Here is a 21,633-nt window from a genome sequence, read left to right as displayed (position 1 = left end):
ACAACTTCAATGTATTAAGAACATAAGAACATAAGAAATAGGAGCAGGCGTAGGCCGTCTGGCCCCTCGAGCCTGCCCCACCATTCAATAAGATCACGGCTGATCTGATCTTGGCCTCAACTCCATTTCCCTGCCCTCTCCCCATAACCCTTGACTCCCTTATCTTTCAAAAATCTGTCTGTCTCCACCTTAAATATATTCAATGACCCAGCCTCCACAGTTCTCTGGGTAGGGAATTCCAAAGTATTGTTACCTTGGCCAGTTGCTGAGGCCTTGGGGCCCAACTGCCTTTTACTTTTAATCTGCAGGTGAATCACCTCGGTTGTCTGACAACTGAAAATGGTGCGAAATTCTCGGGAGTATTGATTGACCATATCCATCAACATAGCTGTCTGACAAGGTAAATCAAAATTCAAGTTTGGGGTTGTCAACAACTTCCTTCTCATTGCTTCATTTTTCATTTCACAAACAAATGGGTCACGCAATGCTCGGTCCTGAATGTTTCCGAAATAACAGTGAATGGATAGCTTTTTTAAAGCTACGATGTACATACTGGTATTCTTGTCAATTGATTGATCTGTTATTACAAAATGATAACTTTTAGCAATTTCCAGGGGCTCAGGACTGTAGCGCTGTTCTAACTTAATCTCCGTCAGTGGCGTGTCCTTCGGCTTGGCAGGAACAAGCAATTTCTTCAGGGTTTCATACACCTCAGGGCTTCCTGCAGTCAAGAAAATAGCCTCTTTCCTTTCAAAAACCTTTCGGTTACGGTTTCTGTTATATATGTAAACCTGTAAATACCTTGTTTAACCAGCAGAGGTAGCCAAGATGGGGTCTTAAGTGGGAATGCCAGTCTAGCCCGTGTTTAGCAGAAGACACTACCTTGGTAAAGGAATTGAAGCCTGCTCTAGGAACGGCTGCCAGGAGTCTCGTTAAGGGGCTGACTGCTGCTTAAAATGCCTACTGGCACACATTAAATAGGTTTTACAGCATTTTGGCAGCTAATGCTTGTCTTAATGCCCTCTTCTAATGGTGACCAGCTGTTTGGGAGTAAACACGGCATCGATGTAAATTTCAAGCACCACTTAAAGGAATACTCACCATTTGATGTTTACTTGATGCTGGAGCAGTGAAGAAGACTTTTGAACACACTGGGAAACTTTCTGCAATACTTTGGGGCAGAAATTGTCCTCAGTGAGATATTGGGGAGGGCACTTCGAATTAGCTGGTGATGTAGCACCAGATGAGGCCGACGGCTACATCGCCGGCAATTCGGCTCTTAGATTTTTTTTAAATTGTTGGCGGTAACGGGACCTTGTTGGGGCGCTGAGTGCAGCGCTCACGGGGTACGACTGTTGGCGTCGCACTCCCGACATCAACAGCGCGCTTTTGACGTCAGTGCGGCACTGATGACGTCAGCGCAGTGCTGACATGGCACTTCATGCCGCCGCATCGCAACATCCCTCACCAGAGGCCGCCATTGTCGGGTGAAGTTTGCCGGGCACGGCGCATCGCAGTGAGCACGCTCCAATCCCCGGGAGAAATTCCAGGGGGGTGCACTCTGGCCACCGCGCCTCAGTGCAAACCCGTTAGCACCTTGTCATGACTTCACCAACACTCTTATCAACATTTATTCTGGAAATTCTCCAAGAAATACACTTAAAAAGAGTAAGTGCTTTGCTACTGCACCTTATTGGACACCTTATAGGAGTCACTAGGAGAAACGGAGTGCTTGGTCATCAGCATCTTGCAAGGAGTCCTCCTTGGTCTGGACAAGGAGGAGGACATGAGACCAGTTAGAGCAGCACCAGCTGCTGCAGGAGAGAGGGACTGGAGAGCGAGGTGGCATCCTTCCCCCTGTCCTTCCCCCATGGGTACAGGAAATCACTCCTTCTCTGGACCTTCTCCACCAAGATCTCCAGTGTCGTGTCTGAGAACTTGTGCATCCTCTCCCTCGGTCCCTGAGCCATCCTGCAACTTGCCACTGTGCCAGCCAGAGCACGCCACAATTTCAGTGGACGTGGATGCGAAGTGCCACATATACTGCTCCATGAAAATTGCGGCTAATCAATACTTCAATGCTAAACCTGCTGAGGTCTGGTTTAGGATATCAAAACAAATTCATATTATGGTAATCAACAATTAGGACCAAAATTGTGTGTTCAACCCAGACTTTTAAACAGGCATGTCTCATTCGCACAGCACCCATTTAGCGCCTGTTTTCACCCATTGGCCAAAAATAACCCACAGATGTGTGTTCTGGCCTTAATAGACTCAACAAAATGATGCAAATCAATGCAAATTGTTCCTGTAGCTTCTTCAATGCTCCTTCTGCTTTGCTAAATGCCCATATAAATAGATATATGGAGGCCTTCAAGCTGTTTGAATCAGGACTGTTTTTGAACTTGTAAACTGCAGTGTAGCTAATACAAAAGCAAAATACTGCAGGTGCTGGAAATCTGAAATAAAAACAGAAAATGCTGGAAATACTCAGCAGGTCAGGCAGCATCTGTGGAGAGAGAAACAGAGTTAATGTTTCAGATCGATGATCCTTCATCAGAACTGGAAAAAGTTAGAAATGTAACAGGTTTTTAAGCAAGTTTAGGAGCAGGGAAAGAGTGGAGGGGAGGAAACAACAAAAGGGAAGGCCTGTGATAGGGTGGCAGGCAGAAGAGATGAAGAGACAAAAGGGATGATGGTACAAAGCAAAAGGAGATGGTAATGGGGCAAGTTAAGAACATTAAAGCATAAGAAATAGGAGCAGGAGTACGTCATTCGGCCCTTCAAGCCTGCTCTGCAATTCATTGAGATTATGACTGATCTTTTACCTCAACTCCACTTTCCTGCATTATCCCCCTATCCCTTGATTCCCTTAATATCCAAAAATCTATCGATCTCGGTCTTGAATATACTCAATGACTGAACCTCTGGGGTAGAAAATTCCAAAGATTCACCACCCTCTGAGTGAAGAAATTTCTCCTCATCTCAGTCCTAAATGGCTGACCCCTTATTCTGAGACTGTGACCCCTGGTTCTAGACTCCCCAGCCAAGGGAAACATCCTTCCTGCATCTACCTTGTCAAGACCTGTAAGAATTTTGTATGTTTCAATGAGATCACTTCTCATTCTTCTAAACTCTAGAGAATATAGGTCTAGTCTACTCAATCTCTCCTCATAGGACAATCCCCCCATGCCAAGAATCAGTCTGGTGAACCTTTGTTGCACTCTCTCAATGGCAAGTATATCCTTCCTTAGGTAAAGAGACCAAAACTGTACAGAATACTCCAGGTGTGGTCTCACCAGGGCCCTATATAATTGCAGGAAGATGTCCTTACTCTTCTATTCAAATCCTCTTGTAATAAAGGCCAGCAAGAAACAAATGATGAGTCTAGATAAGGAAGAATCATTAAGAGCTGCCATGAGAAAGAGAGAAAAAAACTGAAAAAAGAGAAACAAAAAAATGGTAGAGGTTATGGCCTGAAATTGTTGAACTCACTGATGAGTCCAGAAAGCTTTAAAATACCTAAACGAAAGATAAGGTGCTGTTCCTCAAGCTTACGTTGAGCTTTCATGGTGCTGATTGCTGCTGATTTTCTGCAGTTCAACATTCCTTTGACACCATTATCATCATAGGCAGTCCCTTGGACTCAAGGAAGACTTGCTTCCACTCTAAAAATGAGTCCTTAGGTGACTGAACAGTCCAATACGAGAAACACAGTCCCTGCCACAGGTGGGACAGACAGTCATTGAGGGAAAAGGTGGGTGGGACTGGTTTGCCGCACGCTCTTTCCGCTGACTGCACTTGATTTCTGCATGCTCTTGTCGATGAGACTTGAGGTGCTCAGCGCCCTCCCGGATGCACTTCCTCCACTTAGGGCGGTCTTTGGCCAAGGACTCTCAGGTGTCAGTGGGGATGTTGCACTCTATCAAGTAGGCTTTGAGGGTGTCCTTGAAACATTTTCTCTGTCCACCTTTGGCTCATTTGCCGTGAAGGGGTTCCGAGCAGAGCGCTTGCTTTGGGAGTCTCGTGTCTGACATGCAGACAATGTGGCCTGCCCAGCGGAGCTGATCAAATGTGGTCAGTGCTTCAATGCTGGAGATGTTGGCCTGGTCGAGGACACTAACGTTGGTGCGTCTGTCCTCCCAGGGGATTTGCAGGATCTTGCGGAGACATCGTTGGTGGTATTTCTCCAGCGACTTGAGGTGTCTACTGTACATGGTCCATGTCTCTGAGCCATACAGGAGGACGGGTATTACTACAGCCCTGTAGACCATGAACTTGGTGGCAGATTTGAGGGCCTTGTCTTCAAACACTCAGGCGGCCAAAGGCTGCACTGGTGCACTGGAAGCGGTGTTGAATCTCTTCGTCAATGTCTGCTCTTGCTGATAAGAGGCTCCCGAGGTATGGGAAATGGTCAACGTTGTCCATGGATTTTGATGACTGGGAGGCAGTACTGTGTGGCGGGGACAGGTTGGTGGAGGACCTTTGTCTTATGGATGTTTAGCGTGAGGCCTATGCTTTCGTACATCTCAGTAAATACGTTGACTATGATTTGGAGTTCAGCCTCTGTATGTGCACAGACGCAGGTGTCGTCCGCGTACTGTAGCTCGACAACAGAGGTTGGGGTGGTCTTGGACCTGGTCTGGAAATGACGAAGGTTGAACAGGTTCCCACTGGTTCTGTAGTTTAGTTCCATCCAGCGGGGAGCTTGTTTACTGTAAGGTGGAGCATGGCAGCGAGGAGATTGAGGGTTGGGGCTATGACGCAGCCCTGTTTGACCCTGGTCCGGACGTGGATTGGGTCTGTAATGGATCCATTGGTAAGGATCACGGCCTGCATGTCGCTGTGGAGCAGGCGGAGGATGGTGATGAACTTTTGGGGGCATCCGAAACGGAGGAGGACGCTCCATAGACCCTCGCGGTTGACAGTGTCAAACACATCTCCAACAGCAACATTTTTGCTGCCGTCAGTTGCCCCGAGACTGCAAGCACAATGCTCAGTCTGGACAATGCATTGTGTCTGCCAATGGCTGTCCTTTATCTGGAGAAGGAAGAGGAATTTCTGTGGCAGGAAGAAAGGTAGGGGTATTTGCAACTCAATCATTTGGTGCCCGCCTGCAGGTGGCTCAGGACTTGTATGTCTGAAGAGAAATATATCTGAAGAGTAATATGTCTGAAAAGAACTGACTTTAACATATAAGCTTCAGCAAAGAGGCTGTCACTGAGTTGTGCCCAAAGCCCACATCCAGTACAGGAGCACTCCCCTTCATTATGGTCAAAGTCATCATTGCATTGAATTTTTATCTAGCCAGATCATTTCAAGCTACCACTGGTCATATTTGCCAAGTCAGTCAAATGTCAGTCCACTGGTGCATCAAGCACTAAAGCCTTGTTTGCTACAGGCAACATGAATGTCACTTTGTTCATGGAAAGTAGGAGACAACACGAGAGAGCACAGTACTTCTACCAGCTGGCTGGGTTCACAAAACTGCAGGTCCTCATTGATGGCACTCATAGTCAACTGTAAAAATGTGGCATTTACAAATCACAAAGAATTCCATGTGACTCATGCCCTGGTGGTGTCGGGCCACTACAACAAAATAATGAAGATGATTGCCTGATATGCTGGCAGCAGCTGCAATGCTTTTATCTTGAAGGAGTTAATTATTTGAAGGAATATCAGGCACAATGGATACTTGGCTGTTGGGGCACCAGGTCTACCATTTGCTGCTTTAACACCACTTAGGAACCCCACATCAAGGTCAAGAGAAAATAAAATGATGCTCACGCATCCACCGAAATTTTGGTGGAACATCTGATCGGCATGCGAAATAGCACTTCTGACATCTGGACATGAGGTGGGGTCACACCGCATGGCCCAAACAAAACATTCGAGTTCAGCAGCATCTGCAGTGTGCTGCATAACTTTGCCATTTATAATGGGGAATTTGTGCAACCTGGAAAACGGAGAGCAAACCCGCATGCTTTGTACTGGCTGAGGCTGATGTATGTCCAACCAGACTTGTGTGTCAACTTATTATTAACAGAATTTTCAGTTAAAAGCATCTTTTAATTCTCAAAAACTCAGCTGGGCAAGCCACTTAAATGCTATGGCTATTAGAGCAGGTCAGAGGCTGGGTATTCTGCAGCAAATGGCTCCCGTCCTGACTCCCCAGAGCCTCCCTACGCTGTACAAGGCAGAAATCAGGAGTGTGATGGAATATTCTCCAATTACCTGGATGCGTGCAGCTGCAACAATATTAAATGCCAGGCATTTCAGCGATGCTCATATCCCGAGAATGAATAATTAAAATAAAGACCAGCAGATCTCCTGTGGAGTTTTAACTTGTTGTATGGTTTGTACTTCATTTGTGTTAAAAATTGTCTTATTCCGCAATGGCATATAAATCAACTCCGATATCGAATATATTTCTTTGTAATTGAAGATTTATAATATTTAAAGTACTTCATTTTTTGTTAATCTTTTTATAGCATGATCAAGAGGAACATAAAGATGGCCTGTCAAAGCAAGAAACACTTAGAGGAGAAAGTGAACAAATTGAATCAAAGAATGAGCATGCCAAATTAGAGCTCACAGATCAGGAAGAAAATGAACAAGTTGAATCAAAACATGAGCATGCAGATTTGCAGCTTTCGAATCAGCAGCTAGTAAAATGTGCTGCAAAGGCTGCACAACTTAAGGTAATATCTACTTTAATTCAGTGAGTTAAGAATGTAAGAAAAGTCGGGGATTAGAAAGCTTATAAAGCTCAATTTTCTAATTCCTATCTCAGTATCCAATTATATTTTGAACATTGTAAGTGGTTTTGCCCTTGGTGGTTTTGAATCACCCCCCTTACAACAGTTCTAGACCCAGGAATTACAGTAGTGAACAGATTATACAGTTATAGACAGATCTTTCGGTCTCAACCGTCAGAGTGTTTTTATTCAAGTTAAAGCACACACCTGCTCCCAGTAAAACATACCCCGGTGGTGTAAAACAAACAAACAGTACAACACACAACACTGGCCCGTCTGAACAGGCCCCTATTGCGAAGTACCCATGATTAAAACACTCCTGCTTGGCTCAATAGAGCACCACCGAATCTGTCCAACAGATTGTGCTCCACGCAGAAACCTCCCTACTAAACCCCTAAGGCTTGTTTGGGACACACCACACCCCTTCACACTATGCGGTGGTCTTAAGGATGTGAGGAATGGGATAATGCTCACCAGTTACCCCTCTGGCTTACTCGCTTCTTCTCCCGATGAGCCAGGCTCTCTTTGCTCGTAGATGGTGGTTTCTTCTCTCCATCCCAGACGGAGTGCTCGGTCCTTGAGTGCGTTGAATGAAGAAAGCAAGCATAGAAGAGGAGAGAGAGAGAGATGGCTGCAAACTGCTTCTGAATTCTCGTGCCAAAAACCTGTCATTTGTCTGAGGCAGTCCAACTAAAAGCAATGAATCACATCTTCAGCTTGTGCCTTTGTTACTGGGCTGTTCCTCAGGATAAAGGCTCCAACGAGGCTGGGTGGCCAAATAGCTTCCTTTGTCCTGAGGTTCCCGCTCTCCGAAGCTCTCCGAAGCTCTCAATCATTTCGATGGCTTGAGCACGGACCAGTTTACCTGATCTCTTACTGATGAGCCATCCCAGACTATCCCCGCCCACCTGATATGTATTCCTGTGGAACATACCCGAGCCAGTCCTAGTTCATGCTGTCAGCTCTTTTGAAATATGAAAAAGCAAAGTCCAAAACTTAAAGTCCAAAATGTTTACGCTGATGCTGTCGATGTTTACGCCAATTCTTACATGCCCAATGTTTATATCTCTACTGCACCACCTGGCTGAGCATTTATCATTCTTTGAGCAAAGATGCACTTCCTAATATCAGTTTTAAATTCATTTTTTATGAATTTAAATTTGTGTTCTGGTACTGTGTTCCTCACTTTGAAGTAACATTCTGAATTTACCTTATCTTTACTATTTAATATTATGTATTTTGCCAAGGTCATTCCTTGACCATCTTCTTTCTACATTGTAAACCTTGAGCTTCTCTAATCTTTGCCTTTTGCTCATCCTTTACACATGGGATCAGTCTTGTTTCTCTTTTCTGCACACTTTACAATGCACATATGTCCTTTTTGGCATAGTGACCAGAACTGAGCACAGTAGTTAGTCAGTGGTATGATTAGTGCATTGGAAAATAGTGTAGCTTCTGCAGTCTCTCGCCGCTCCTTCGCCCTGACCTCACTGCTCCTGCTGTATCTGCCCACGCTCTAATCACCGACCTGGATCTTGATGACGTCACTCTTCACAGCCGTCGCCCTCCTGCACCAGCTCGCACTGTACCTTGTAATGGCATGTCTCCATGCTGCCCATGGTCGCTGCTCGCCGCTCCTTTTATGGCCCCAACCTGCCGCTGATGTTCCTCTCCAGTTGTCTTGGGTAATCCTTGCCACTGGACCAAGACCTAGCTCTGTCAAGTGTACACCAGCCACCCCACGTTAAAAAAATTCATGCAGACATCTTCCACCCTTCAGGATGTAGTTTGGGTCCTTCATTGAAATACCTGTGAACTCGTCCTTTTTTTGGCGTGGAAGCAAGTCACCCTTGTTTCAAGGGACTTCCTATGATGATGATGATGAGCTTCTGCAGACCTGAACTTTATTGTTCTGATTTTGTGGAATTACATAAAATGTACAGCACAGAAACAGTCCTTTTGGCCCAACTAGTCTATGCCGGTGTTTATGCTCCACAGGAGCTGCCTTCCACTCCTCATCATCAAACCTTATCATGATTTATATATGCTAAAATTCTATTCATTTTTTTAAATTGCTTTTCCACATTGTAGGTTTTTGTAATATTTTCATAAGTATATTTCACCTGAACAGAATTAAGTTAGAATTTGCTAACTCTTGTGTTGTTTTCTGTTCATTTTAAAGAAAGAACGAGCCATAGCTCGGGTGTATCTGGCACATGCCAGTGAAGTTTTGATCCAGTCTATGAATTTGGCACTGAACAGCAAGCTTACTAATATCTTAGCAGCAGCTAGTCTCGACATGGTTGAATGTTTTAGCCAATTTGATCCAGTTTCTGCAAGTCAATACTTAGCGCTACATCAGGTATGGTAATTTATTATAATTCATGCATGTTTGACTTTTTTTGACTTTGCCTAACATAATGGATGAATAAAGATACTGTACACAGAATGTGCAATATTATCTTAATTGCTAATTTTATTTCATCAGCTAAACATTGTGGTCAATTTTAATTACTTAATCATCAGTCATTTAAGCCAATATTTGAAGTATATGAAGTATGCAAAGTAGTTATTTTGAAACAAACTTATCAATATGTCAGAATCAGAAATAATGGAGGGAATTTTGCATCTCTGATTACTGTTCAACCTTGGGAGTCTCATGTCAATTCCCTCTCGTCCTCACAATTTCAGTGATTGCTATAAGGACATTTGTATTCTGTCGAGACATTGATTAGCTATTTCAAAATAGTGTGGCACGAAAAGTATACTGTCATTTTCAAACAAAATGTTAAAATGCCATGGGCTAGAACCTCCACTTTTTTTGCATGTTTAACGCCCACTTAACACCCATTTTACCGCTGAAATGACGTATAACGCCCATATAACGCCCATTTTGGCACAAAATGGAAACTGACGGGCATTTTTAGGAAACTTACGGCGAGCGTTATTTTCCCCATGTGCTTAACGCTGGGAAAAAATATTGCCGCCCGGCCACTTTTTTGGGGCGCAATCATCAGAATGGACGAAATCAACGCCTATAATATCGGCCAGCGTCACATTCCGCATGGAATTAACGCCGAGATTCAATGATTCCGCCCGCCCACTTTTTTTGTCGTAAAGAGCACATTTGGCGAAACTAGCACCCAGGAGATCGCCCATCGTCATTTTCACCACCTCGCACACATATCACCCACAATATCGCTCGCCCAAAAAAACGCCCTGAAAAAGTGGAACTGTTCTGAACGAATGCCAGTGGTGTGGCTAGCATTTTAAAAATCGCAGGTCGCTTCATTCAAAAGGCTGCCTTAACTTCGGGAGAGTTTGCATTGACTCTGGAGTTCTTCTCAGGTGAAGTGAACATCTCAACATACATATTTTCAGACTCTGGACTATTGGGGGTTTACTACAGGTGTATTTTAGTGAGCAAATCATTGCTTCTGATCAATTGCTATTATACTTTCAATACACTGGGGCCACCAAACAATAACTGTCCTTAAGCAGCGCTTCAGATGTCTTAACCACTCAGGAGGGGAGCTACAATACAACCCTGAGCAAGTAGGTAAATTCATGGTCGTGTGCTTGATGCTGCACAACCTGGCTATCACGAGGGCCAAGAATTGCCAGAAGGCACTGATGTTCCACCTCAGGAGAGAGAGGAAGAGGACAACGAGGGGCCGGACGCTGACCTAGGGCCAGACAATCTGGCTGGTTATGCAACTATGCCCACGACTGCCTCCAGACCGTAGGAAAGGACCGTGGTGGCTACATAGCTGCAAGACTTTTACATGAGAAACTGATATCTGAACGATTTGCCTGAAAGAGCATTGATTGAGTGACAATGCTGACACACTGCTATGTGTGTGCAGCTCAGACATCAATGGTGCCAATTAAAGCTTACTTTGATTGATGTTAAGTTGTATTTAAACTTTTCATGTTAAGGAATCACCAGTGTGTAACGGTGCAGCTATCTGGGACAATGCGCAACAAGGTTATGTTCAATAACACAAAATATTATACCAACATTTGTCTGAAATCATAAGTATCACAGGCAATAACACCCAACCCCCGCCCACACCCCACTTTTACCACCATTGACATCAACCAAATGTTCAACATGTCCAGCAACACAGAATACAAAGGCAAAGCAGGAAGGTGGTTCCCAACCCCCACACATTGCAACAAATTGCATACGCCCAGATGTAGATATAGCACAGCCATCATATGCACCTCACTTTCCTTTCCCCTCCCCTTCTTCTCCCCACCTCTACCCGTTCCCATCCTCGCTCCATGGTGCCTGGCCAAGGAGCTCCTCAGGCGGTGCCTCATTGGGGGAGGATGAAGGCAGATGCGGTGGTTGCACGGGTACTTGAGCGGGGGGTGCCGAGGGGTCAACATTCTCTGATGCAAAAGCAGGATCTTGGTCCTTGCTGTCATCTGTCATTCGTAGTGGTGGTGTGGAACCTAGCGGTGGAGTGCCGCGCTCAGGGACCACTGAGAGGCCTGTGCCAGCAGTGTTCCTGGCTATCGCATCCAGGGCCTCCTCCATCCACAGAATGTACTCGGTCATGGTGGCCAGCTTTTGAGATATGGCCCCGAATGTTTTGATGAGCTGGTTACCAATGTCTGCAGTCCTCCTGGATAACAGTACCTTCTCTCCGCTGTCATGTGGCGCTCGTGGAACAGACCTGCCGCGTCCACAAGACCTCCGTGGGTTCGGCGCCGTCCTGGGGACAAATGGGGTGCCCTGTGGCGAGATGCTTGGGGCCGGTACCTCCAGAGTGGAGGCGGGAATGACCGGAGGACCACTAGATGGCTTTGGGTTGGAATTGCTCCTGGAGCGTGGCGATGCAGGTTCCTTGAAGTCCGCGTTCTCATCCATGGAGAACAGACCCAGCGGATTGACGGGCGAGAATCGGAGCTCCTCAGCACCAGATGGTGGATCATCCGAAGAGTCGGGCCCCGCGTCCCCACCTTCTGGCCTCTGTGGTCTTGCCTTGGGACGCACTGCTGGCTGAACTGCAAAACACAAATGAGGTTATTAGAGGAGAAGGGGGTGCTAGGGTCACAAGGTGAGTCCAGCGCTACACACAGCATATGCACGACAAAAGCACCACCGCTCTCAAAATCATCACAGACATCATATTTCATGACCATTAACACATTTGCATTCCAATGATTTTCATTAGGCCAGCATTATTTCTAGGACAATTTTGGAAATCATATATATGATTTTTCAGTTATGAGTGGGGGTGGAATCAATTGACTTCACATCACGCAGTGGTGTAAGCTTTACTCACGTGGCATCACTTCAGGGTCTGCAGATGCGTCCGTGGCTGTCCAGGGGTGCTTTCCCATGAGTGTGAGCACCCGCTCCTCCATCTCTGTGATGTCGCTTGGGACTGGTGGCCCCCCACCCGTTCGCCTCTGCACGGACCTCATCGTCGATAGCTTCTTCTGTACAGGACGACATGGCATGAGATCATTGCGTGATACAACACAGACACTGATACAACACATAACCGACAGATATAATCATGATTATGATGAAAATTATCATTCTTTAACTAAAGACGTTCACCGTGACTGCAGGCTTTGAGTAAAACATTCCCGGTGAAAGTGAAAGACCTCACATCTGACGATAGTCACTCATGACTGTTACAAATCAAATTATCTAAATACATAAGTACATGTAAATCAATTTAATACTTACTCTTGCGGATCCCACAAGGTTGTTCCGTCGTTTGCAGCATTGGTTGCCCTCATGAACCTCGTTGATCGCTGACGAGACCACCTCTGCTATCTTGGTCCATAGCTTCTGGTATGCTTTTGGGGTGGGCTTCCCACACCCTCCATGTGTTAAATTACCCCAGCGTGACTCGACCTCCTGCAGGAGGGAGGCATTTGCCTCATCCAAGAACCTCCTGGCTCTTTTGGGCCTTCCAATGTGCTCCTCTCCCACCTCACTGCTCTCTCCAACATCAGTCCCACAGCATGCTGTGATGCCTCCTCCTCTCTCTCCTTTATAGGGCAAATTCGGTCACATATGTGTCTGGTAACAGCTAATTTTTGTTTACCTACTTGCTGTGAAGCTCTAAAGTCTCCCTCCTTCCTCCCAAAACAGCCACACCACACCCAGACACACCTTCAGTCCCTCTGAGCTGCCTTTCTCTGTCTCCTCTTCCGCACATGTCATGTTGACTCTTGACATCCTGAATCGCGGGAATTGAGCGTTGCCATGCCATTGCTAAGGACAGCCACACTTTATGGTAGAAGGTCAAAAAAATTTAAGGCTACCGCCCATTTCATATCGCTCGCGGTAATGCCCATTTTAAAAAATGGAGACTAGGTGCTTTGAGAATGGGTGAGAAGCCGGCGCTCTGAAAACCCTTTTTTAACGCCCAAGCCGGAAATAATGCCCATTTTTGGGCTATAAGCACAAAAGTGGAGTTTCTAGCCCTATGCAACTACAATTTGCCCTTTAACCTTATATAGAAACAAATATAATAAGGTAATAGGTTAGTAACTTCGAAGTAATCAAACAGTTAATAGCACAGAACAAGAATGAGGAAGAAGAAGAAAGGTAAGAAGAAAAGTACACAGTAAGTAAATAAACTATATCTGGATCAACCTGTGATTATTGACCCTACGGGAGATTAAGCATGTTGGAGTGTAGTGGCATTGGCAGATGTTGAAATCTCGACCTCCGATAAACGACTCCGACATCTTCAGCTCCGGCAGAAGTTTCTTTAATTTACTTGCTAGCAAGGGAAAGGTCACACTCAGTCAATGGCTAAGTGAACACCTCCCCAATGGTACAATTTCACGAGATATTTATACAGTAAAACCCAAGTTATGGCCTCTCCCTGTGTATTGGCTTTGTCTCGCAGTCAGTGAATACAGATAAAGAGTTAATTACTGCATCCTTGTCCTGACATGGTTTCCAGATATTTCCTTTTGTCAGGGTTATTAGTTGGCCAGCCGGCCATCACTCGATGAGAGTGTGGTAATGAGCTATTACCTGCCTTGCATTGTGTCAGGATTGTCCAGTTTCCTGGTCAGTTATCTTTTTGCATCAAATGGATGAGGTCTCTACAAGAGATAATGGCTTGTGGTTTGAGTACTTCGAAAAGGGTGGGGTGGAGTGGAACTGGTGACATATAGACAATAGGAAAGCACCACGGGTGGTACTTGTCTTCAGCAGGACTTGTCTCCTAGCTGTCTGGTGGCTATCAGCCATTTCAAGCCAGGTTTAGCTGTTTATGCAAGCCGACTGCTTTATGCAGAAATTTCTGGAAGGACCAGGACTCCATTTTGTTATATATTGCAAAGGGCACAAAAATACCGCGTGGTATCAGCTTAGATAAAAATACATTTCCACACAGAGTATGATTCATTAGAAGGAATAGGGTTAATGGTTAACTACCTTTGGTCATTTGTTTCATCTAAATTTACCATTTAAATTTATTTACTTTTATATATCTTTCATTTTTAACATAAGGAAAAATAATTTCCCTAAATATTCAATAATTTAAAATATAATTTCCACAAAATAGATAAAATGAATAAAACCTAACTATGGAAACCTAGTTTGGAAATGTAAATTGCAGAGTAAGATTACTTTAATGCACTGTGCAAACTCTTGATCTCACTTGAAAATGTAATCTTTGAAATAATTCTATTTGCTGTTAAAATAATTTTCATTTTCCATGGTAGCATAAGCAGGTTGAACACTACCATACTTAAATTCTACCTGTGACTGTCAGCAAAAAATGCTATACCACATATATGAACTGGAAACAAATGGTTTATTTTTTTCAGCATTGAAATGGTTCTATATTATGATATACAGGAGTCAGGTCCTTACTTGTCAGCTTAAGAGGCAGTTTGGCTCAGTGGTGACATTCACATCTCTGGGTCTGAAGTTTCCTCTGGGGCCTCACTCCAGGATTTGAGTACATAAACTAAACCTAACACATATTCTAGGCTGACCGACCAGTACAGCTCAGATGGAGTGCCATCTTTCCAATGAGACATTAAACCAAGGCCGATTTTGCCTGTTTAGGTGTACATAAAAAATCCCATGTCACTTTTTCCCAGTATCCTGATCAACATTCCTTCATCAAAACAGATAAACTGGTCATACTGGACACATTGCTATTCGTGGGAGCTTGCTATGCCAAAATTGGCTGTTTTGTTTGCCTACAAAACAACAATGATTATATTTCAAGAGTAATTCATTGACTATGACATACTTTGGGACATTCTGAGGATATGAAAGTGTTACAGAAATACAAGTTATTTCCTTCTGACTATAGATGTGAAAGAATAGCAGGGAACAGTGCATTCTCCGTAATCCTTCTCTGCCACATATGGTACTGGAACATCAAATGAATACTTAATCTGACTGTAATATGAAAGAGGAACAGTACCATCACTAAGTAAATGATCTATTTTTCCTTCATTCTCTTTTTTTCTCTCCCACTGCGTTTCCCGCCTGGTATTATTTATCTGCAGGCTCTAGCTCTCGTTCAATCAGAGTCTCTGCAAATGCATTGAAATAAAATGTATCCTACCAACCCCTGCAACAGTAAATGTGAATGCAGTATAATATAAATGAACATTTCTTCAACTCACTTTAGCCCCATCACAGACTTGTAAACACTTGCATTTAGAAGATGCTTTAGGGAAGAAGGAGGACAACAAGAATAATAGAGAGAAAAAGAACAATTTTGAATACTGAAACTCTGAAATAAAAATGAAATGCTGGAATACACAATAAACTAGTCAGCAGAAAAGACATGCTAATATTTTAGGTTGGACTCTGAGTTTAAGAACCACAATCAGAATACTCATCTGTCTTCTGGACTTGTGTATTTCCAACATTTTCTGTTTTTAATCCATAAGGATAACAAAGATTTTTTTTTAAACTAAAGAAATTAATAGAAATAAACTTCTTGTGTTTTTCTTAGATGTGCGCTGCTGATCTAGTGTAAAACATTTCTTATTTATAGTCAACAAGTTTACAACTTTCCCAGCTTTACAGTCATTCACAGTGCCCTTCCCTTCCAGTCGAGAACAACAATGATGATGCTTTACATTAAAATATGACGAGCACAGCACTTGAGAGAGAACCACATAAAAAGTACATTTGCAGAAAATTTGCAGCGCAATTATGATCCAGCTTTTATGGGATTTTTGAAAATGAGCTGAAAAGATTTAAACTACTTCTGAAATTGTTTCAGAGCTGCTCAGCATCAGTGGTGATGAAAGATATCTTGATCAAGGCAGGATTTGATACCAGCAGTTCCCAACTTGCAGCATTAGCAACTCTTCAACAAAAACTGCAAGAGGATGGAACCAGGAAAAATATGCTCAGCACAGTTAATGAAAGACTTAGAACAAATTTTAAGGTACAGTAACTGAAAGTGATCACTTAAATTTAACATGTCACTATTTATTTCCTAATACATGCATTGTTTTTACTTAAAATCAACTGGATAACAAGCTCATTTCCCTCAGTGTGACTGCATTCTTATTAAGAAATGACGTGACTTTTCTGTTTCCATATTATAATCCTCTGAAGAGTTTTTTGATACTTGAAATCCAGATTTATTTTTAGTCATTCTTGTATACAATGCTTTAACTATAGTTCTTCATTTGATATACTTTATACAACAATAAATCTTATTATCAATAGGGGGAAAATACTTAAATTCTACCCTTCAAGGCATTTTGATATCTTACCCACTCCCTTTTTCTTGAGCCACATGTAATCCCCTCCTTTGGAGTACTCAAAACAGTACTTTCAGCATATAAAAATAGAAAATGCTGGAAATCTCTGTGGGTCAGGCAGCATCTGTGGAGAGAAAAAGAGTTAACGTTTCAGGTCAATGACCCTTCGTCATTATCATTATAGGAAGTCCCTCGGAATTGAGGAAGACTTGCTTCGACTTCTAAAGTGAGTTCTTTGGTGGCTGACCAGTCCAATACGGCAGCCACAGACTATGTCAAAGGTGGGACAGATAGTCATTGAGGGAAGGGATGGATGGGACTGGTTTGCCGCATGCTCTTTCCGCTGCCTGTGCTTGATTTCTGCACGCTCTCGGTGTTCAGACTCGAAGTGCTCAGCACCCTCCCGGATGCATTTTCTACAATTAGGGCAGTCTTTGGCCAGGGACTTCCAGGTGTCAGTGGGGATGTCGCACTTTATCAGGGAGGCTTTGAGGGTGTCCTTGTAACTTTCCGCTGCCCACCTTTGGCTCGTTTGCCATGAAGAGCTCCGCATAGAGCACTTGCTTTGTCTGGCATGCAAACTATGTGGCCTGCCCAGCGGAGCTGATCGAGTGTGGTCAGTGCTTCAATGCTGGGGATGTTAGCCTGGATGAGGACGCTGATGTTGGTGCGCCTGTCCTCCCAGGGGATTTGTAAGATCTTGCGGAGACATGGTTGGTGATATATCTCCAGCGACTTGAGGTATCTACTGTACATGGTCCATGCCTCTGAGCCCTGTAGACCATGAGCTTGGTGGTATATTTGAGGACCTGATCTTTGAACACTCGTTTCCTCAGGCGGCCGAAGGCTGCACTGGCGCACTGGAGGTGGCGTTGAATCTCCTCACCAATGTCTGCTTTTGTTGTTAAGAGTCTCCCGAGGTATGGGAAATGGTTCACATTGTCGAGGGCTGCGCCGTGGATCTTGATAACTGGGGGGCAGTGCTGTGCGGCGAGAACAGGCTGGTGGAGGACCTTTGTCTTACGGATGTTTAATGTAAGGCCCATGCTTTCGTACGCCTCAGTAAATACGTCGACTATATCCTGGAGTTCAGCCTCAGAATGTGCGCAGACGCAGGCATCGTCTGCGTACTGTAGCTCAACGACAGAGGTTGGGGTGATCTTGGACCTGGCCTAGCGGCGATGAAGTTTAAACAGCTTCCCACTGGTTCTGTAGTTTAGTTCCACTCCAGCGGGGAGCTTGTTGACTGTGAGGTGGAGCATGGCAGCGAGCAAGATTGAGAGGAGGGTTGGAGCGATGACGCAGCCCTGTTTGACACCGGTCTGGATGTGGATTGGGTCTGTAATGGATCCATTGGTAAGGATCACGGCCTGCATGTCTTCGTGGATCAGGCGAAGGATGTTGACCAACTTTTAAGGGCATTCGAAACGCAGGAGGACGCTCCATAGACCCTCGCGGTTGACAGTGTCAAAGGCCTTTTGTAAGGTCAAAAAAGGCCATGTATAAAGGCTGCCGTTGCTCCCTGCATTTTTCCTGCAGCTGTCGCACTGCAAAGATCATGTCCGTTGTGCCCCGTAGGGGACAAAATCCGCACTGTGAATCCGGGAGGCCACAGGGAGAAGACGGTTGAGGAGAACTCTAGCGACAGCTTTCCCAGTGGCTGATAGCAAGGAGATTTCACTGTAGTCGCCGCAGTCGGACTTGTCCCCTTTTTTAAAGATGGTCATGATCACTGCATCTCAGATATCTCCCGGCATGCTCTCCTCCCCCCAGATGAGAGAGATGAGGTCATGTATCCGCGCTAACAGCGCCTCTCCGCCATACTTTAGCGCCTCTGCAGGGATTCTATCTGCTCTCATAGCCTTGTTGTTCTCGAGCTGCCTTATGGCTTATCCTACCTTGTGCAACGTTGGGGTTTCACGGAGGTGGTGGCGGGTCGCATGCTGCGGAATGGAATCGAGAACACTTGAGTCAAAGGCAGGGTCTCGATTGAGGAGATCTTTAAAGTGCTCCTTCCAGCAGGCCCTGACTGACTCTGTGTCCTTCATGAGTGTTTCCCCGTTCTTGGCCAGCAGTGGGGTGGGGCCTTGGGAGTTTGAACTGTAGGTGGTCTTGACTGCGATGAAGAATCCTTGCACATCATGGCTGTTGGCCAGTTGTTGTCTCTCGTGTGCTTTCTCCATCCACCATCTGTTCTTTCGGTCCCGGGTTTTTTGTTGGATCTCGGCCTTGAGCCGCCTGTAATGTTGCTTTGCTGCTCCCGAGTTGGGTTGTTGCTTGAGGCTCAGAAATGCTTTGCGCTTGCGATCTATTAGTTTTTGAATCTTCTGATCATTCTCATCAAACCAGTCCTGGTATATTCCGGTTGAGTGACCAAGTGTCTCTTCGCAGGCACTGGTTATGGAGGCCTGGAGGGCAACCCAGAGCTGTGGGCATTCAGCATCTAAAGGTCATCAAGGCACACCAGATTAGCTGTGAGGCACTGGCTGTATCGGGCTCTCAGCTGGGTCTTTAAGTGCCATTGGTATTGACTTTTTTGCGGCATTGCTTCTGCTGTCCCCTCCGCTTTGGGGCTATGTTAATGTCGATGATGGATCAGATTAGGTGGTGGTCCATCCAGCAGTCATCAGTTCCTGTCATAACGCGGGTGATGCGCACATCCTTGCGAACCCTGGCTCGGACGATGACATAGTCGACCAGGTACCAGTGTTTAGAGTGAGGCTGTTGCCACGGCCTTATATTTGTCCCTCTGGCGGAACAGGGTGTTGGTGATGAGAAGTTCATGTTCTAGACATTTTGTCAGGAGTGTGGGTACCACTGGAGTTGGCTTTCCCTACCCGCTCTCTGCCAAGCACACCTCCCCAGAGGGCTGTGTCTTTGCCGACCCTGGCATTGAAGTCAGTTTGTCGCCCGCGGGGACGCGGGACAAGGATGTTTAGAAGTTGGAATAAAAACCCTCTTTGGTCTCATCCATTGCATCGAGTGTTGGGATGTACGCACTGATGACTGTGGCTTATCGGTTCCGGGATAGGATGAGTCGAAGAGTCATGAGGCATTCGTTAACCCCGCAGGGGGAGTCTTTGAGGCGGTCGACCAGCTCATTTTTGATGGCGAAGCCGACTCCGTTAAGGCGCCGTTCTTCCTCTTGTTTTCCTTTCCGGAAAAAGGTGTAACCTCCACCTTGGTCCTTGACTGGCCTTTCCCTGCCCACCGGGTAATGCTTAGGGTGGTGATGTCGATGTCAAAGCTTCTAAGTTCTCAGGCAACTATGGCGTTCCGGCCTGTCGCTGTTGGGAGTTGTCCCTGAGGGTCCTGATGTTCCAGGTCCCGAACTTCATGTTAACGGAATGGAAGCTGCCTGTGCATGAGTTCTTTTAACGTGGGGTGGCCGTTTCACACCGGCCACCACACGGGCTTAGCTGAGCAAGGTCTTGGTCCAGTGGCAAGGGGGTCCAAGACGGCTGGAGACCAGGCACTGCTGTATGAGCCTAATTGCCTACGGCGAGATGTTGGCCGCAAGCTCGGCGCCGAGTAGCACCCTTGATGGTAGATGGCCCGAGGCTTGGTTGAGGGCAGGAATTAGGACAGTCAGTTGTCTGCTGGAGTTCTGGGTGGGAGGTCAGCAAGGAGTGGGAGGGTGGAAGAGTCATAGCCGTGATGCTCACCAGTAGAAGAGGCCAGGTCATCAGTGGGGAAGGACCGGTCCAGCTGTCAACGAGGAGAGGGATGTAGGCCCGCCGCTGGAGGGATGAGAGCCCACTGCTGGAGAGATGTAGGCCCTCTGCAGGGGTGGGGGGTGATGTCCCGGCACACCTGTTCGCCAGGCATCGTCATGAGTAATCCGGTTTCAAATGACTGAAAATGATGCTAATAAAACACACCAAACTATTTTCTAGTTAGATTGGGGTACAGTATTCAATTCCTTAATAAAGATTTTTGAAAGAAAATAATTCTTGTAAGTTCCTCCACATTGTTTAAAAATTTTCTTCAGAAGTTTAAAAAATTTCTCCAGAAGTTTTAAAAGTTTCTCCCGAAGTTTTAAAAGTTTTCCCAAGTTGATTAAAAGTTTAAAATGAAAGTCAGTAATAAGCTACCTCCCTTGGTACTGTTCCATGGTTGCTGCCAGCCCTCTGCAGCTGCACAAAGCCCTGGCTCGACCACACCTCATCATAACTGGTGAATGTTCGACAAAAACACATTCTTAAGAAGCACTGAAAGGGGGAGGGGAAGAAAAAACAAAAAGAAAGGTCTTTGATAGGGTGGAAGACAGGAGAGATTAGAGAAACAAAAGCGATGATAGGTTGAATTTAAATAGTAATGGCAGGATTTACAAAAAGGTTAGTCTCGATAGGATGTGAATGGTGGAATAATGGTCTGCTGCCATTGGAGACAAAGAGAAAAAAAACATCAGATCGAGAAGGGGGTGGGGCAGAGCGGGGGCTGCGGGAGCCAATGATGGGCAGAGGTTATGCTCTGAAATTGTTGAACTCGATGTTGAGTCCATAAGGCTGTAAAGTGCCTAACTGAAACAAGGGGATGCTGTTCCTCGAGCTTGCATTGAGCTTTATTGAAACTGTGCAGGATTCTGAGGACAAAGATATCAGGGTGGGAGTGAAGTGGAGAATTAACGTGACAGGTGACTGGAAGCTCAGGGTTACATTTATGGACTGAACAGAGTTGTTCCAAAAAGCGGTCACCCAATCTGTGCTTGGTCTCTCCATTGTAGAGGAGACCACATCGTGAGCAGCAAATACAGTATACTAAATTGAAAGAAGTATAAGTAAATTGCTGTTTCACCTGGAAGGAGTATTTGGGGCCCTGGTGGGATAGGGGGAGGTAAAAGGGCAGGTGTTGCATCTCCTGATCTTGTATGGGAAGGTACCGTGGGAAGGGTGGTGCTGTGAGTGATTGTGGAATGGACCAGGGTGTCACGGATGGGAGCGATCCCTTCGGAATGCTGAGAGAGGCGGGGAAGATGTGATTGGTGGTGGGATCACGCTGGAGGTGGTGGAAATGGCAGTCGATGATGCGTTGAACGTGGAGGCCGGTGGGGTGAAATGCGAGGACAAGGGGAACCGTGTCGTGGTTCTGAGAGAGAGGGGAAGGGGTGAGAGCAGAGGTGCGGGAAATAGAATGGACACGG

General features: G+C 45.5%; 1 protein-coding gene across 2 annotated transcripts in view; it reads left to right on the top strand.

Annotated features, from left to right (window-relative positions):
• Nucleotides 1–21,633, top strand: part of LOC139260323 (cilia- and flagella-associated protein 46) — a 681,403-nt gene that overhangs the window by 445,549 nt on the left and 214,221 nt on the right. For both annotated transcript variants that reach the window (XR_011592768.1, XM_070876797.1), the window contains exons 42-44: nt 6,492–6,701; nt 8,941–9,120; nt 16,001–16,168. Coding sequence is in view for 1 of the 2 variants with exons in the window: in XM_070876797.1 (XP_070732898.1) it covers nt 6,492–6,701; nt 8,941–9,120; nt 16,001–16,168 (558 nt within the window). In the remaining variant the exon portion in view is untranslated. The remainder of the gene's footprint in view (nt 1–6,491; nt 6,702–8,940; nt 9,121–16,000; nt 16,169–21,633) is intronic.

This window comes from Pristiophorus japonicus, chromosome 3 (assembly GCF_044704955.1).
Source record: "Pristiophorus japonicus isolate sPriJap1 chromosome 3, sPriJap1.hap1, whole genome shotgun sequence".
NCBI classification, from domain to species: domain Eukaryota; kingdom Metazoa; phylum Chordata; class Chondrichthyes; family Pristiophoridae; genus Pristiophorus; species Pristiophorus japonicus.
Note: the sequence above shows the minus strand (reverse complement) of the source record. Positions and strands in the feature narration are given on the sequence as shown.